Source organism: Rhinichthys klamathensis, unplaced genomic scaffold (genome assembly GCF_029890125.1).
Source record: "Rhinichthys klamathensis goyatoka isolate OS25496 unplaced genomic scaffold, OSU_Roscu_1.1 h1tg000036l_1, whole genome shotgun sequence".
NCBI classification, from domain to species: domain Eukaryota; kingdom Metazoa; phylum Chordata; class Actinopteri; order Cypriniformes; family Leuciscidae; genus Rhinichthys; species Rhinichthys klamathensis.
This window is the reverse complement of record NW_026606584.1, coordinates 6,884,318-6,902,780: the sequence shown is the minus strand read 5'-3', so window position 1 is coordinate 6,902,780 and position 18,463 is coordinate 6,884,318. Positions and strand designations below refer to the sequence as shown.

Sequence of the window (18,463 nt, the reverse complement as noted above, 5' to 3'; positions counted from 1 at the left end):
TAAAAGACTGCAGCGAATAAGCTTCATAATTCGTTATCTGAGGAAACTGGAGAAATAAGCACAAGCAACCCAATGCAAATCAATTCTCTGATGAAGACCTTGGGTTGTTCCTCTACTGCTAGACAGCACCATTAGTGATCAGCTGACCTTTTCAACTCATCTGAAGCTTTCAAGTGGCAGACACTGACCTCTTCACTGTCGTCACCTGACTTGTCACTGTGGTATCTGGTCTTGACTGCAATTCCCATGCAGACAGCATGTTTAACTTTGAAATATGTATGATAAAATGTATTGGCCTACTTTAAAAAATTATATTTTATAAGACATTTATAGAAAAAGACAATTTTATTTTCAAGATGTTTCCAACTCTAACTTTGAACCAATTCTATAGAATGGCCCATATAACCTATTTGACCAGGATTTGTTTCCAGGTATGACTAAAAATGTGCTTTTGACTGAATTTCTTTCTTCTGCTGAACACAAAAGAAGATATTTTGAAGAATGTCAGTAACTGAACAGTTTATGGACCCCATTGACTTCCATAGTACACTTTTTTCTCATACTACAGAAGTCAATGGGGCCCATCAACTGTTTGGTTACCCATATTCTTCAAAATATCTTCTTTTGTGTTCAGCAAAAGAAAGAAACTCATACAGCTTTGGAACAACTTGTGGGTGAGTAAATTATGACAGAATTTTCATCTCTGAGTGAACTATACCTTTAAGATCAAGGCAACAACGACAAATGTAAACTATTCTTGAAAGTATATAATGTCACAAGAAGGGAAATATTAGTTAATATTTTTATATTAATTGTATCTAATATTCTATTTAACATTTTATATAATATATTTTTATCCATAAAGCTACAAATGTTGTTTGTATTTTCTACTGTTAAAAAATATGGTTGTCAAACTTAGTAAAAATCATTGTAAAACATGGTAAGTTCTTTTTTTTTTTTTTCGCTCTCTCAAATGTTTAATGGACCCCCTAGCACCCTCTTTCAGACCCCCAGGAGTCCCCAGACCTCAGTTTGAAAACTCTTGGTCTAAGCAGAGTTTAAAATATAGAACTCAGTTTTTCAATCTAGTTTGTCAATCTGTCAAGGCAGACTTCAAATAGTGTTCACATAACGTTCCAGCAACAGTTCATTTTAATTGTTGGTCTACACACACATGCGTCTGACAGATATTTTTGTTTGTTGCGTCTCACACCATGAGCACTGTGGTTTTAATGCGCTGTATCGCGTTTAAAAGTATAGTCGGAACACCAACTCTGAATAACCCCAGAGTTAAACAGAGTTAGTTTTATTCTGGCATTTCGAAACTGAAACAGATCAGATCAGTCCTGCGGTCTGATGTAGACCATGAAACCACCTGTAGAACCTTGGAGTGAAATTGTCTGGAGGAATAAATGTCCTCACAAGGTTATAAAAATACTAGAAGGGTCATATGTTTGCCAAGGAACACTGGGATATTCGCTGTAACCAAATGGAAAAACCATGGCAGAATCCAAACATTACTAAGTTTAGGCCATCAACCAGATCGAATAATCAAGGCCAAAAGGTCAATTGCCAGAGAAATGATCAGAGGCCAGCTACAACGCTGACAGAGCTGCAGAGTTCCTTGGATGAAATTGGGGAAACTATGTAGACGTCAACAATTCCTTCAACACTTCAATGATTCGGCCTCTCTTCATGAGAATGGCTATAAGAACGCCAATTTCGAAAAAGACTGACATTACATCACGGCTAAAGTTTGCTAGAAGCCATGTGACAAAACTTTTAAAGCCACTCCAAACCTTCTGGAAGAATTTTGTGGTCTGATTAGTCCAAGGTCGATTCACCTAAAGCAAAATAGAATGTTTGGCGCAAACCAACCCAGCATCAAAAATGGTAGTGGCAGCATCATGCTCTGGGGATGCTTTTGGACCACTTGGAGAGAAGCTGTTTGAGTCAGTCAGAGATCTGCATTTAGGTTGAAGATACATTTTCCAGAGCAACGATAATCAACAGCACACAGCTAAACTATAAAGGGATGGCTTGGAAAAAAGAAGGTAGTAGTTCTGGAATGGCCCAGTCAGAGCCCAGACTTCAATCCAAACTATGGCATGACCAGGAAAGTGCATTGTGCAAATGCTAATTTGGTATAGTTTAAAATTCCAATACACAAAGCTCATAGAAATACTGAAAACTGACAGTGTTCTTGAACACAGTACAACCATGAAGTCTTGACTTTAATCATTGGCCAGACTTTATTAATTTTTACTATTTTTGATTAGAATTATTTTAAAATTGAACTACTTATAATGCAAAGTTTTCTGTGATTAATCATCCCCAAATGTATAATCCCCCAAAGTATTTTTTTAAATACACAAATATTTAACTATTTGTTTAATACATCTTTTAAGTGTAAGACTGGAGAAACTGAAAGAGAGGGCTACTCTCTGAGAAAACAAAGGAAATTAAAATTTGAACTCCCCATGCAAGACGAAATCACACTAAGGGCAATCAACTCAGTATTGTATTAATTTACATTTCTTTCCCTTCCCCATTTCGTCTCTCTCTCATGCTGAGATCACCTGAAATTCACCCAAAAATCTAAATGGTTTAATGAGAACAATTATCATACAACACTATACATGTTTGGTATCATTTGAAATGTCTCAGTGCCGCTGGTACAATGGTCTCATTCCAAAGAAGTAAACCAAAAGATAATAAAGATAAGTCTTCCTTACAAAGGGTAAATCTTCCAGGCAAATGGTATCCTGCCCTCAAAAGGTGCAAACTCCGATTGCAAATTCCCATTGTTAGCACATGTTTCCATGTGAAAGAAGTTTCTGCCTCGGTCTAAGTACTTAAAGAAATGCCACAAGAGGATCGGGGCGATTTGTAGTCAGCCCGTAATGCTGAATGTCTTCAGACATTCACCATTATGTATTTTTCTAATGTCAGGTTTGCATATGTTCTTTTTATTCCAGAGCATTTGATGTTTTGTATTTATTATCTTTGAACTGATTATGTAATTGGCATGATACATTTACCTGACATAATAAATTGTTACATTTGAATTTATCCTGACTTACTTTAAATTATTTACTTAAATTATTTAGTAGATTACGTTGTATCCATTGTTTCCGCAAATCTGCGTCAGATTAGTGACGGACTTAGAGTCCAGTTTACAGTGGAGCCTGGGGCGCACCAACTGCGATTTTAGAGTTCTGGCTAATAACCAATTCGCCTTTGGCTAAGCCCCGCCCCCCTTAGTTACTGTTGCTACGTCCGACAAACAAACTTCATCTGGGCTCTGGTATCAACATGGCTTATGCTGTGACAGCTCTTCTTGCTGAAATTTTATCAAACTTTTATAAAGCAGCAAATAAAGTGTCCGATAGAAGTAGGCAAAAAGGGCTGCAATATACGTTTGAAGGCTATATTCACGACATACAGGTGAAACGCAAGGAACAACAAGGCATCCAAATAGAGGCAAAAGCATACCGGTCACAGTAAAAAAATGAACCACCGCATATCCTACTAATCGAGACTGAGGCTGGGACTAACAATATCAAGGAGCAACACTGTTCATGCAAAGCTGGGTAGGTCTCTATTCACTTCGTTATTACAAAGCAAACGGACTACGCGAGTATAACGTTGTATTTATTAGCAGCGTGTGATAGACGACACTTGTCAGGATTTGACTTCGGTTTTAGGAAGGGAAAAAAACGCACACCCCCCTCCAACCTCTCTGGGAAACGCGTATCTGTGTTACAAATGCCCCAGGCACAACGTTTAACCATATTTTTGATAAAACTACGACGGTAGCCTGCCGAGACCAAGAATATGAGACACCTGTGTTAAAGTCAATGGAGCGCTGTGAAAAAGTGTCGGACCACTGTGGGAGCTCGTTCTTGGCTGCGCTGTGATTGGTCAATCTACATTCTAGGGTGTGGCTTAGCCAAAGGCTAAGCCAGAATGTAGATCGAGGTCGTTATAAAAATGGAGTTAGATAAAAGTTTAATTGGAATTAAATTACTTTGCCACGCTGAAAAGATAGTAACACGCAGTAAACCTTCACCCGCTTATCGGAAACTGTCATTGGACCGATTGGGCAGGCCTTACATAAAGTAGTACAATATCACCAAAACCAATACTAATCTATATGAAAAAACTCCATATAAAAATGTTGGTTCCTATTGACTTGTATTGATTGTGTGGTCTAAAAACATAACAGAAGTCAATGGGAACCTAAACTGTTTGGTTACCAACATTCTTCAAAATATCTTTTTGTGTTCCACAGAAGAAAAAATAAGTATTACAGACATGAGGGTAATACATACTGACTTGTGAATTTTAGAAAATCCCTTTAATTGTGTTAATCAGATGAATTAATCAGAAATGAATCATGAATGTGTTGCATTTAGTGTTACTGAAAGGCAAAAAATATGTTTGAATAAAAGTATCAGCATGAATGCTTTCTAAAGACACTGTACTGTGCTGTAAACTCTTTTTATATAAAGTGCATCAGGAGCACAAAGTTACAGCATTTTGGAAGGAACCCACTCTTCAGTCTCCTTCTAGAGGACTCTGCTCAAGACCTTCTGTGACAGCTCTTCACGGCTGGTTTCCAGAGGAAAGCAGGACTTTAATACACACATGGGAGAGGCTTTATATCTGACTGCTTGAAAAAGACTCTTGCAGATGAAATCTGCAGGAGAGGTTTGTTGGACTGTACATTAGAACAGCACCGTAACTCTATCAGCTCTCAAATACGAGACCATGCTATCTCAGTCACTGCTCTTAAAACTCTTTTTCAAGGAAACACTGATGCTGCACGCTTTAGCAAAAGAGGGGAGAAAAATGTGAGTCCAGTTCAAATAATTCATTCTCACTCCTATGTTTAGTTGGGGAAAGCGTGAAGCAGACTAAATCAATCACACTGAGCCCTGAATAACGGTGAGAAGCAGCCAAGTGCCTCCAATTCCCAGCGTTAGTCTCCACCAGAGGGTCACAATAATGATGAACCTTAGATTTGTTTAGGCTATGTTAAATAACTAATCTCTGGATGTACTTATAAAAGTTTCATTATCTTTTTCAATCACTCTTTCAATTAATTCATGTGCTCATCTCTATTCAATAAAAATACCAATTGTGACCTTTAGACTCTGTCTTATGTTTTTAAGGAGCCAGTTGTTGAACAGACAGGAAAGACTAGTAACACTGGAAGTGGTCCATAGCAATTACGCTGCCCCCTGAAAAAGTATTGTGGGCAACCTTCACTGTGCCAACAAAAGCAACAGGGAGGAGGTGAACTTGCATCAGGATTTCTTTTTTTAGACACAAGATGCACGGTCACAGAATTGACTTCAACTGAAATGTTTACCCATTAGATTTTGCATTTAAGATTGTGTATGAGTTGGTTCACATACCTGACACAAGATTGTGATGGCTGCTCTTCGAAATTGTTATAATTGCAATAAGATAAGATAACATGAAATCTTACTCGATATCCGAGTAAGACCTAAAAAGACATTCGCACATGATACTTCATTTCTCACTACAAAGCAGTTGGACAGAATGCAACATTTAGGAATATTAAATCTCCAGTCCGTAACCCTTTTGATTTTTCAGAATTTACAAAATTTTGATAAGCGATTAAATCATGAATCCATTTTCAAACCGTGTTTTTGTCTTATCCTGAATCACCACGGTACACCTATAATAAGTGTTTATATTCAGACTATTTTAGACTGGCACAGGTCGTACCGCTGCGGAGTAGCCCAGCGTAACTCATCACAGACATAAACAGAGAGAAGTAACTCCGGCTACAATGTTCTTCCGCGAGACACAAAGTTATTACGCTAGAGTGCCAAGTAACATCACTAAGTGCTTTAAATGAACAACTGCAGCTTTGGTTTATCTGTTTTTTTTTTTAATAGCTGTAACCCTGACAATTCATACTAAAGTAGCACTCTTTATTGAATGTCAGTGTGGCTGATCATTTTGAGAAAATATCGTATTTCAGCCAAATGATCTTGGTGGATAAAATATCTCACTTAAAAAATTTATAATTATATATAGGTTTTCCCCACTCTAGCCTGTCTCACTTTACCAGCTAGGCCAGACAGATTGAAGAACAGTGTTGGAAAAGTTAAAAGCAGCTGCAACCTTCAGATGAGGTCACAGACTACTGATCTGAGCTCAGTCTCCTCCATGTGACTTCGACTACATCATGCACTGTGCAATTCCTCCACGTTCTCACATTCGAACTGAAATAGATTCACACAGTTATGTGATGTGTCTGTGCAAAGGACACAGGTCTTATATTTAGTTGCCCAGCAAAAACGCGATAGACAGACCAGGTGAGAGGGGGTTTCCAAGTACCCTGTTCCACATTTTCCACTTTAACCCAGTCTCAAAAAAGGCTCATTTTAGAGCCAATGACTTCACATGTAGTGTAGCAAGAGAGCGGCTTGACAAAGTAAAACCAACCTGACCACAAATTAGATGTTATTCACAGAAAAACATCTGAATGTTCAGCCAGAGCTGTCACATATAGGCTACTGCGCTTTTCACTTACCGTTCTGTTCTTCTAGCTCATTGCCGATTTCCTGACCCATCTGTTTTTGCCTACTTATGACTGCAGCCAGAGCATCCAGGCCAGCATCCTGAGCTAAAGACACAAGAGAGAATATGGACATATTCAGACAGAACTGTACAAAAGAAAGACAAAAAGACACAGACCCGAAATATTCTGATATTTTATGTTTCTGTGGTTTAATTTATCAAGTAAATTATCATACGTTGACGGAAAAGAAAAATCTTATCTCATTTGGGTTGGAAAAACAATAGAAAGGTACATAAATTCCATCTGTGGCATTTAAAGGACATATACAGTAGTGTGATCTGATGTCATTTTTGACAGAGGTCGCTGCCACAGTGAGCCACAAGGTACTTTAGCTGTAACCTTGAAGCTAAAAGTATAACTTGGGTAGACAAAACGGCTCCTGCTTTTTCTTAAAACTCCTACCAGTTGCTATTCTCAAATGCGTAGCAGATCTCATAATGGGGCGTAAATTCAAAAAATACTTCTCAAAATGTCTCATCTCATCAGAATATAGATGATTATCTGGACAGCAGAGAGAGGTGGCCAGATAATTGTCAGCTTGAAGCAATGTCAAGCACCACATCAGTTGTAAGACTGAAAGACTTGAAAAGTGATCTCATATGCAACGTACCTTCGATAATCTGCTGTTGTTGGTGTTTGATTTCTCCAAAGCCGAGTCCTCTGGTCTCCTCAGACTCATTAATCAGCCACGGGTTCACTGCCGGTCCCGACCCATTTCCTCCTGTCATCAGACTTGACCTGCAGAAGATGGCAAAAAAAAAAAAACATTGTAACATGTCAGTTTATTAAACGGGTGCTTCCACGTAAATGCTTTATTTTTTTGGAAATCTAAGACAAATGTACCGTATTGTGTACGTAATAATATTTATTAAACAATGAACTGGATCCCAATTAAATAATACAAATGATGTTATGAAAAAAAATACACAGTATAATATATGTTCCTGTTTAGTTTGACCTAGTTTCCCATGTTCCCACTTCTTATTGGTTGTCATAGTTACTGTTTTGATTTTCCTCGTTATTAAACCCCTTCACCTGTGTGCCATCTAGTTTCCTATGCTCTGTGTATTTAATGCCGCATTCCAGGCAACCTGTAACCCGTGTTTTTCCAACCTTATACCCGTGAAAGTGCACTGGAACGGCAGTCAAACCCGTGACTTCCCACCCGTGAACTCGTACTAGATCGATGTACTCCCAGTTACGAGCTCTGACGTCACATAGCCCGCGAAACCATACAAAACAACAATGGCAGCCCCTACAGATGCAGTGTTTCTGCAGGCGGTACACGGTGAGAATACACTTTAGGACAATATCACGTTAACTAGTTTTCAGTCCATTGAGCGCAAGGATAAATTAATACCAAATACATTTCCAAATATACAAATAAAGTAAAATAAAAGGTATAACAGCTTATCTTGCCTTATGTGCCGTTTTTCCTCCTCCGTTTCCCTCAAATAAACAAGGAGTAAGCACCTTTGGCGACAGAAATTATTACAAATGCGCACAAGCCCCGTAAGGTCCACCATGCTGGTTTGTTTACATCTAGCTACCACAATTCCTTGCGCTCAGGTAGTTTGGCGTGACTGGCCTGGAATGCTACAAAGTCGTGAGTTGTGGTTTGAAGTCGTAATTTACGTGCTCAAAAACCTGCCTGGAACGCAGCATAAGCCCTCAGTTTGAGTTAGTTCCCCTTCTGCTAATGTTTGGTTAAAGTGGTTGGTTTTTGCTCCCTGTGACATTTTCCTGTGAAATACTGTGTTTGGATTGTTTCATTAAAGACTATTCTTTGAGTTCTTCTTCTACATGAGCTTTGTACATCCAAAATGCAGCTTTGTGATAATAGCCACTGGTTGAAAGCCAAAAAACTTCTAGCTCAATATACACTTCCATGAAAAAGTTTGGGGTCAGTGAGATTTCTTTTATTGTTTTTGAAAAAAGTCTCAACAAGGCTGCATTTATTTGATCAAAATATAGTAAAACAGTAATATTGTGCAATTGTATTACAATTTAAAATAGTTGTTTTAAATTTTAATATATTTAATTTATAAAATCTAATTTATTCCTGTGATGGCAAAGCTGAATTTTCAGCAGTCATTAATCCAGTCTTCAGAGTCACCTTCAGAAATTATTTTATAAGCATTTCTTATTAAACACCACAACTGTTTTCTGATTTTTAATTATCTATGGAGAAATGTATGGAATTTTTCAGGAAACCAACAAACAGTGCACTATATTATTTTGCAGAGGAATAATATTGCCTAACAACAGCTCTTAGGGCTTGTTTACACTGGGTCACTTCATGCATTTTCTCTGATCAGATAGCTATCCGATTATGAAAAGACCAGGGGCCGTATGTATAAAGCCGCTCAGATAATTTTTTTAGTCTTAAGGGTGTCAAAATTCCAGGAATGAAGTAATTTTACTCTCCTAGACTTAAGAATAAGTGATTCATAAATGTTCCTAAGTGTCAAGACTAGGTCTCAGCTCCTAAATTATTTAAGAGTGCTGGAGAGGTATCCTAACCTAGTTAGGAGTAACAAGATGGCAGCAGAGAGGAGGAGGCCGCACAATTTTACGCACATTAAACTATTAAAAATATGAGGAAAATATTGTTATATATATATATATATATATATATATATATTTTTTTTTTTTTATACGAGGGAAGAACAAAACACTAAACTTACTGAAAGTATTTATCTGACAAAATTATTAGGCAAAAAAAGTAAAAATACAGCTACAGGTTTTAGAAAAGAAAAAAAAAAGCTCAAAGGAAAAAACAGTGTAATCAGTTATTAATATTTCATTGGTCCTCTCTTGTTTTTGCTCATGTTCTTAAATTCTTTGTATGACAGCCTGGCCAAAAATTATGTTGCACAATTTGGCATGTTTCATTAAATTATCACAAATAAAACAATTGACTCCAAGCACAAGTACGCAATATGCTAACAACATCTTTAAGATTTATTTTGATTTTTTATATTTAAATAAAGGGTGAATGTGTTAATTTTCCTATGCCGGACATCACTTTTGGCCACTACTGTATGGCAGTTCATTGACTTTCCAAATGATCTTCAAACCATGCAGCAAAATCAAACCATTTATGAGAATTTTGGGCTTCCCTGGAGTTGTTGGAGCCGTTGATGGAACTCATGTTTGCATCATTGTTCCATGTAAATGAGGAGACATAGAAAAGAATCAATAGAAAAGGATTCCTACTTTGTGATAATTTTGCACAATGCAAAGCAATTATTTTAAATAAATTTAAATATTAAGGTTTCAGTGTCTTAAATAAATCATTTTATTATAATTGCATTAAATGATTCCAGACGAAACTGGGCAAGTGTAAATACATCTGGTTGTTGAAACCACATATGTAGATTTTACTCCTAAAATGTTAAAAAATAAAAGTGTGAGAGCGGGTTATAGGCTATATGACGTTATAGCCAGATATGACAACGCTACTGAAACACGCATCAACACAGATGAGTAGCTGAGCATCTCTTCAGCAAGCCAACGCTAAAACTGCCGCAAATGAAACAAAGTAAGTTGCAGACCCTCAACACGCATTCATCTTTATTAAAAGCAGTGAGACTAAATGATCTTACCAGTGCTGATGTGCGATCTTTGATCTTGAAATTAACTGATGATAAATAAAATGCAGCTCTGTTGCATTCGTTGATGTAAACTTCATTAAATTTGCATATACCGTATGTAGCGCAGGGAATTGAGGTTTGGATTTATATTCGTTTTGCGGAGACACATTTATGTGTCCAAGTGTAAATGGAACAAATTTCCATTTTAACAAACCAGATAGCTACCTGATCAGTAAGAACGCATGAAGTGACCAGGTGTAAACAGGCCCTTATATGTGGTAAAAATTAATGTAACACACAGTCTCTTTTAGATTATTGTTTCAATAAAACAAAAATGTATCTATGCATTTATGCATACAGCAGTCATCGCTGTAAAACACAAAGTCAACTTTCTCATTACATACTAGGGGTGTCACGATTTCGATCTTAAATCGGAATCGATCGAAATTAATTTTTTTTCGAATCGATCGAATTAAAAAATGGAATCGTCGATGCTGCCACGCCCCCATGTCACGTCCGGTCGGCGTGCCAAGCGAAAAAAAACACGCGTGTTGAAAAGCTGCGAGTATATGGGCAACCTCCTCTAACTTAGCTACAACCATTCAAAAGATAGCATGGCAACTGCAGCAGATGCAGGAGACCCATCGACAGAACTTGAACCCCCTCCTCTTTCATTGAAGTCGCAGGTGTGTAAGTTTTTTGAATTTCCAGTGAGTTATGTTACGTTCGCGCTTCAAAAAAAGCCACAGTTTACTTTGCACACATCCCAAGTCTCGCAGAAGTTCCTGGAGTCTCCCTGATAGCGGCTCCCTGATGCCCGCATTAATCTCCCGGAATGAGCGAGCGAGCAAGAGCGCGCAATGTGAGACAGAAAAAACTGTGCTCCAAACCGTATAGCGCGCGCACGGGAGAGAGCGAGAGATCTTGCGCATGTGCCTCATGAAGCGCATTAAGACAGAGAGCATCCTGATTGGCCGGTTTCGGCTTTAAAAAAATAAATGTAAAAATCGAGAATCGAATCGAACCGTGACCTTAGAATCGAAAATGTAATCGAATCGAGGATTTGGAGAATCGTGACACCCCTATTACATACACACACAGTAACTAGATTACGTACACAGTGTAATATTATAGTTATTCCACATGCACTGTCAATCAACAGCTATGTGCACACATCAGATGGACACACATCATCTACTTTACAAATGTAAATAAACTTCGAGGCATGTCCGTGAGTTGTTCAAGAGCCACAGGCTCTTTCACCAAACTCACATCTGTAGCACTCATGTGCCTTCAGAATAAATAACCTTTCTATTTTTTACCTCTAAAAATAGCAAACAACATCCCCTACTTTGGACCTTGTAAGATCAGAGAACCTCTGTTTATTTGTTCATATGGGTTCCACTTTGTTGGGCCCGAAGAGTGAGTTTTCATGCCCTACGTTACAAGGACACAAAGCACATGAATCGCCTCTGGCTTTTATACAAGCTTTCAAAGCGGCGTGCCAAACCGAGAAGTGGCCTGTTATCCTGTGGAGACACTGCGTTGTGCTTTTGCACTTTTCTTTGATTAATGTATGAAACCTGTTCCCCCTGAGGCTCCTGGACAGCTCGCAGAGAGAGAAGTGAAGTTTAAAGGCTCTTCTGGAAAAGCTATCAGCGCTCAGCATCGCGCAGAGTTATGAGCCGGTCACTAGTTTGCACGGGTGTTCTACATACTGAAGGCTTAGAGGCTTTATCGAAAGTAGAATCAAGCTAATCCATCCATTGCATTGATTACAAATCAATTTTGATGTCTGGATAGTACAACTATCCCGATATCAAAATGAAGAACAAAGCTTCATTAAAACAATTATATTCTTCAAAAAGAAAACTATATGAAGTAGTTTGGGATACTATTTTATTATTCACTGCTTGCTTAATTAATATTTGAAATGACTCTGTCAAGGTCAATAAGTCTTTTAAAATATAAAATAATTTCACTTTTTTTATAACAAAGAAAGGTTAGTTTAGCTTGTAAATTGTCATATGGTGCAACTATATATTTCCTTTCAGGAATATGCAGTTGCTTAAGCAGGTTAAGGTGAAACTGCATATCAAAAAAAAGGTATTTGAGTAAAACCCAAATGACTTCCTCTCACTACAAGCGCTAGTTTTTGACAATGGGCCTTCTCTTTCAGTTAGTTCAGCATCAGTGGAGGTTCATTTAAGTTCAGAGAGGTCGCTAACCTCTGAAGAGTCTTCAGCTGGATCTGTTCCCCTCATTCTCATCCTTCCTCACAACAAGGAAGTTTACATCTCACACGCTTGGTGAGCTAGACCTCTTTCTTCCCCATTCATCCACCTTGCTGATCTACAAACATACCAAGCCAGTCCAGTCCAAGTCCAAGCCTATATTAATCCTCTGGCCAGCGAGACAAGTGGTCAGCGGCGGATACTAATCTTTCTGACATGTTTGGCAACTCGTAGCTTGCGCCAGCCCCTCTCCACTTCCTCCGCTCCATCTCAGCGGTGTGAGGATTAGCGCTTATCCAATTAACCTCCCGCAGAGCCCGCAGACTTAATCAGACGAGGCATCACACTGGAGCGAGACATGGAGACAGACCTCGTCTCTTAGAGGCCCTATTTAACTAATTACAACTTTGTGCATTACGATCAAGTATAAAAGAGAGGAAATTGGGGGAGGAGGGTTGGGGCACCGGGTCGGGAACTCTGAATCTTCAAATGAGCGGTATGTCATTTTGTGCTTGATTAGAGGTTAATCTTCCACAAAGGTATTGTTTCGCGAATGCCATAAGCCTGGTCTTATCCCTATGGAAAAAAAGTTAAATGCTATTTCAGCCTATTGAAGCAAAACTAACACCCCCACTGGCAGACAAAGACCACACAGTAAGATGAATCCAGGCCCTAAAAATCCTGCCAGGCTAACACCCTCATAAAAATTCTTTAGTATTAAAAACTTGATCAAATGACTGTAATTTATTAGTGTTCTTTTAGCTAAATGTGTGCACGGCGTAGCAGTGCGACGTGAACGGGACCTATAAAGATAAAAGTTCAGCCCTCCCATGTTAGGGAATTAGAGGATTAAGACCACAAAGATGGGTAGGGAAAAAGGATCAGGCCTATAAATTACTTCTCAAATTCCCCTAATTTTATTAATCAGAGATGGTAACTAAATACCTCTTCTCAGCCTCTACCACCCACTAAATCAAAAGGGCCAATCTTTTAGAACTGATCAAGATAAAGCCTTTATATTAGCCTGTATCAGTGTTATAGTATTATACACTATATTGTCAAACGGTTTGGGACGTCTGCCTTTACATGCACATGAACTTTAACGACATTTAATCTGTAGGGTTTATTTTGGAGTTGGCCCAACCTTCGCAGCTATAACAGCTTCAACTCTTTTGTTTATGGGAATTTATGACCATTCTTCTAGAAGCGCATTTGTGAGGTCAGACACTGATGTTGGACGAGAAGGCCTGGCTCGCAGTCCCCACTCTAATTCATCCCAAAAGGTGTTCTATTGGGTTAAGGTCAGGACTCTGTGCAGGCCAGTCAAGTTCCTCCACACCAAACTCGGTCATCCATGTCTTTATAGACCTTGCTTAGTGCACTGGTGCGCAGTCATGTTGGAACAGGAAGGGGCCATCGCCATCTTTTCCCACAACGTTGGGAGCATGAAATTGTTCAAAATGTCTTGGTATGCTGAAGCATTAAGAGTTCCTTTCACTGGAACTAAGGGGCCAAGCCCAACCCTTGAAAAACAACCCCACACAATAACCCCCCCTCCACCAAAATTTACACTTGGCACAATCAAGTCAGGCAAGTTCTATTCTCCAGGCAACCGCCAACCCAGACTTGTCCATCGTATTGCCAGACAGAGAAGCGTGATTCGTCACTCCAGAGAACATGTCTCCACTGCTCTAGAGTCCAGTGGCGGCGTGCTTTACATCACTGCATCCAACGCTTTGTATTGCACTTGGTGATGTAAGGCTTGGATGCAGCTTCTCGGCCATGGAAACCCATTCCATAAAGCTCTCTACGCACTGTTCTTGAGCCAATCTGAGGGCCACATGAAGTTTGGAGGTCTGTAGGTATTGACTCTGCAGAAAGTTGGCGACTTCTGCGCACTGTGCGCCTCAGCATGCGCTGACCCCGCTCTGTGATTTCACGTGGCCTACCACTTCATGGCTGAGTTGCTGTTGTTCCCATTTGCTTCCACTTTGTTATAATACCTCTAACAGTTGACCATGGAATATTTAGTAAGGAAATTTCACAAATGGACTTGCACAGGTGGCAACCTATCACGGTGCCATGCTTGAATTCACTGAGCTCCCGAGGGCGACCCATTCTTTCACAAATGTTTGTAGAAGCAGTCTGCATGCCTAGGTGCTTGATTTTATACAACTGTGGCCATTGAAGTGATTGAAACACCTGGGGCCTCATCAACACTGCGTACGCACAAAAACACAGCGTACGCCAGCTTTCACGTTCACGGCCAGATGTACTAACAGTGAAATTAACGTAAGAATGTGCGTTCCTCCAAGTAAACTTCATGTCTGGCGTACGTATATTTGTTGTGATTTTTGTCCGTTGGCGACTCATAGAGGCAATAAAGTTAAGTGGCAAACATTACACTACGAATTGTTCTATCGCACCACCAGCCGTCAGATATTGCTTATAATTTGTAATTGATAAATTATTTGACATATTATTATCACACGAGTTTTATTAAAATATTATATTATGCAATTAAGTAAGAACATATATAAAGCATGTCCAAATTGATACAACCCGTCTAGCAATGGTTAGTTGGCTTAACTAGGAATAAAAAATAAACTTCATTAATTCGGTCAGTAAAGATAAAAAAAGAAAGTAATATTTTTATTCAGCAAGGACACATTGAAGTGACAAGTAAAAGTGACAGTAAATGCATTTATAATGTTACAAAAGATTATAAGATTTCGACATCTGTTTGGTTTAAGTTTTTATTCATTAAAGAATCCTGAAAATACTATATCATGGTTTCCACGAAAATATGAAGCAGAAGCACAGCTGTTTTCAACACTGATAATAATCATAAATGTTTCTTGATCATCAAATCATCATATTAGAGTGATTTCTGAATGATCATGTGACACTGAAGACTGGAGTAATGATGCTGAAAATTCAGCTTTGATCACAGGAATAAATTACACTTTACTATATATAAGACATTTTCAGTGAAATTTCGTTTCTTGCTTGCTTTAGCCATGTTCTTGCAGGTTTCTTTTGCCAAATTGGACTAATTACCATATTTAAATTAATTTAATTGGGGGTGGAGACTGGGTGGGGCGTTGTGCTCGTGCATGTGCGCTCAATTTTACGTTAATTGGGATGTACAAAGAGAATATGCGTGGGATCCTTCGTACACAGAGATTCATACATCTGCTTTTTTTGTGCGTACGCACATTTACAGCTTTGTCCGTACGCAATGTTTTAGTATGAATTCAACGCAAGTCTTTGTACATGAGGCCCCTGGATTCAATGATTTGGAGGAGTATCCCAATACTTTTGGCAATGTATATAATATTATAACAATTATAGTACTTATTAATATTTTGCTTTTTGTTTTACCCTCACCCTCATGTCATTCCAAACCTGTATGACTTTCTTTCTTCTGTGGAACATAAGATACTTTAAAGAATATTGGTAACTAAACAGTTTTGGTCACCATTGACTTCCGATGTTTGAACAAAAGACATTACTCAAAGTATCTTTTTTATGTTCCACAGAAGAGAAAAATACATCGTACAGCTTCGAAATGGCATGAGGCTGCGTAAATTATGACAAATATTTAATCTTTGGGTGAACTCTCCCTTTAAGTTTTGGTCCTTTTGTTATGTGCTTTTGTCTTTTTTTTCTATATATTTCAATTTAGCATTAACTTATTTTATTTCAGTTTTAGTTTTGGTCATTTTAGTACTTCAACTTCAACTTATTTTATTGCAGTTAGTTGTTATTTGTCATTTTCTATATTTCAGCCTTATTTCAGTTAACAACAATTTAAAAAAAAGTTCTAGTTGTAATTTCAAATAACAACACTATCCTGTATTAAACTGAGCAATGCGAAAAGAGAATAATCAAGACAGATGGAGCATTAAACTACTAATGATAAAAAAGAATTCCTAATTTAATATCAGCAGGTTGTTTTGTCTTCCTATCCTAGTTCGTGTAACCTGGATCAAGAAGGTCAAATCTGAATAATGGCCATTTCATATTTCTAAAAGAGCTCAGCTCCTGAACTGTCCTTTCGATTAAGAGTCATAAGCGCACAGGAGATTGGCGGTGACACGTTAAGTCTCTGATTGGTGTATTTTGGAGAGAGGATGTAAACGCAGTGGAGAGTAGGGAAGTGTAAACAGTCCTGAAGGAGGAGGTTCAAGGCTCAACTCTGATCAGCAGAGCAGTAAAGCTGAACTAGAGCCCTCAGAGTGTGTGCACAGACTTCCGTTTCAGCACAGGTCACAACATTTCTGGCATAAAGTTACTCAACATTGGGACACTACAGCCAGGGCAAGCAGGAAAGATGACAAGCAAAGGCCTCTGTGGTCTGGTAGACTAACTACATCATAGAGTTCATGGTTTCTGCTGGACCGTGCCAGTGTGAGAGAGTTAAGGCCAAGGCTAGTTGACGCAGTCACTTGGATCGGTCACTTCCTCTTTAAGGCCACTGCTGCGTTGTACAAGATTAATGAATGTCAAATTTTCAGTGACATCCATTATGCCTTGCAAACATACATTTGGCTTTCTGAAACATTCTACATTGCTGTATCAAATTATGCTGATAATTTAATTTCATAAGTTTAAATAATAATATTTTTTCCAGAAATTAATACAATTCATTGTTACATTGATTAAAAATGACCGTAAAGACGTTTCTAATGTTAATAAAAGTTTTCTATTTCAAATAAACGCTGTTCTTTTGAACTTTCTATTAATCAAAGTATCCTGAAAATATACACAAAAGTATATATATATATTTGACATGCTTCTTGAACACCAACTCAGCGTATTAGAATGATTTCTGAGGGATCATGTGACACTGAAGACTGGAGTAATGGCTGCTGAAAATCCACGTTTGAATGGTAATGTACAAACCAATTAGTAATGTTTTGCATCATTATGCGTTTATGAATTTATGGAAAAGAGAAAAATATTGTTAATGAACAAAATAATGTTGACAAGAAAGCTTGGCATTTAAATACAAATCTCAATATCTCAAATATTGAGAAAAAATAAATATATTGTTGACTCCTGGTATGATAACTGACATTCAAAAAAAAAAATTACTGATATTTTTAAAAGGTTGATACTGACAAGATTGATATAATGCCGGTTTATAATTTAACAAATGATACTGTATACAATATTGCTGAAATTAAATGAATATAACACAACACAATATTTACTGAATTAATGTTTGATTTTAGTAAATAAATTTTGCAAATATAATGTGTATTTAGCCTTGCCAATAATATTGGCCTTACACAAATTTTCAACCATTGAAATTCATTGGTCAAATTTTTTCACACAGTATGTACCTTGCTGGCTCCGCTTCTGAGATGTCTCCTTTGAAAGAGGCGTTTAGTCTTGTTTCTCTGGTAGCAAGATCGTCAACAAGGTTTTGTCTTCTGTCTGCTTCAGCTTGCATTCTGGCATTATTCATTAAGGCATTAAAATGACACATTTATGACTGCATAATTATGCTCATCTCGAAGAAAGATACGCTCAATCATTATAAACATCAATGACTTATGAACACAAGATTCACATTTTATTTCCTGTAGTGTTTAGGGCTAGTACTTCCAAATCCAATTGTGGATCACAAGCGGCATTACTGACCACGCTGCAATTGGTTTATTATAAAACACTGCCACCTACAGGTGCTCATGAGAAATCACAGTTTTTTTTATCATTGAGAAAATTTGTTTTGTTTTAGTATTTTTGCTCAGCCTCATGTCATTTTTTCAAAGGCTTAAAAGCAACGGTCAATACTTAAGCCACACTTTCAGAACTCTTCACACATTCAGTGACACAGAAACTATTTGTCACTGCTATAACACAAAATGCATTCAATGACCACATTTTCCAAAAATCCATGAACACTTTTTTCATTCATACTTCACCATCTGCAAAACACAATGTATTTGCAGCACATTTTTCAAATGCAAACACACTGCTTTCAAAACTGATAAAAGCAT

General features: G+C 37.9%; 1 protein-coding gene across 2 annotated transcripts in view; it reads right to left on the bottom strand.

Moving 5' to 3' along the window:
* Window positions 1-18,463, bottom strand: part of stx8 (syntaxin 8) — a 100,080-nt gene that overhangs the window by 68,270 nt on the left and 13,347 nt on the right. For both annotated transcript variants that reach the window (XM_056246211.1, XM_056246212.1), the window contains exons 4-6: window positions 17,804-17,914; window positions 7,233-7,360; window positions 6,575-6,667 (exon numbers count right to left, since the gene is read on the bottom strand). In XM_056246211.1, the coding sequence (XP_056102186.1) occupies window positions 6,575-6,667; window positions 7,233-7,360; window positions 17,804-17,914 (332 nt within the window). The remainder of the gene's footprint in view (window positions 1-6,574; window positions 6,668-7,232; window positions 7,361-17,803; window positions 17,915-18,463) is intronic.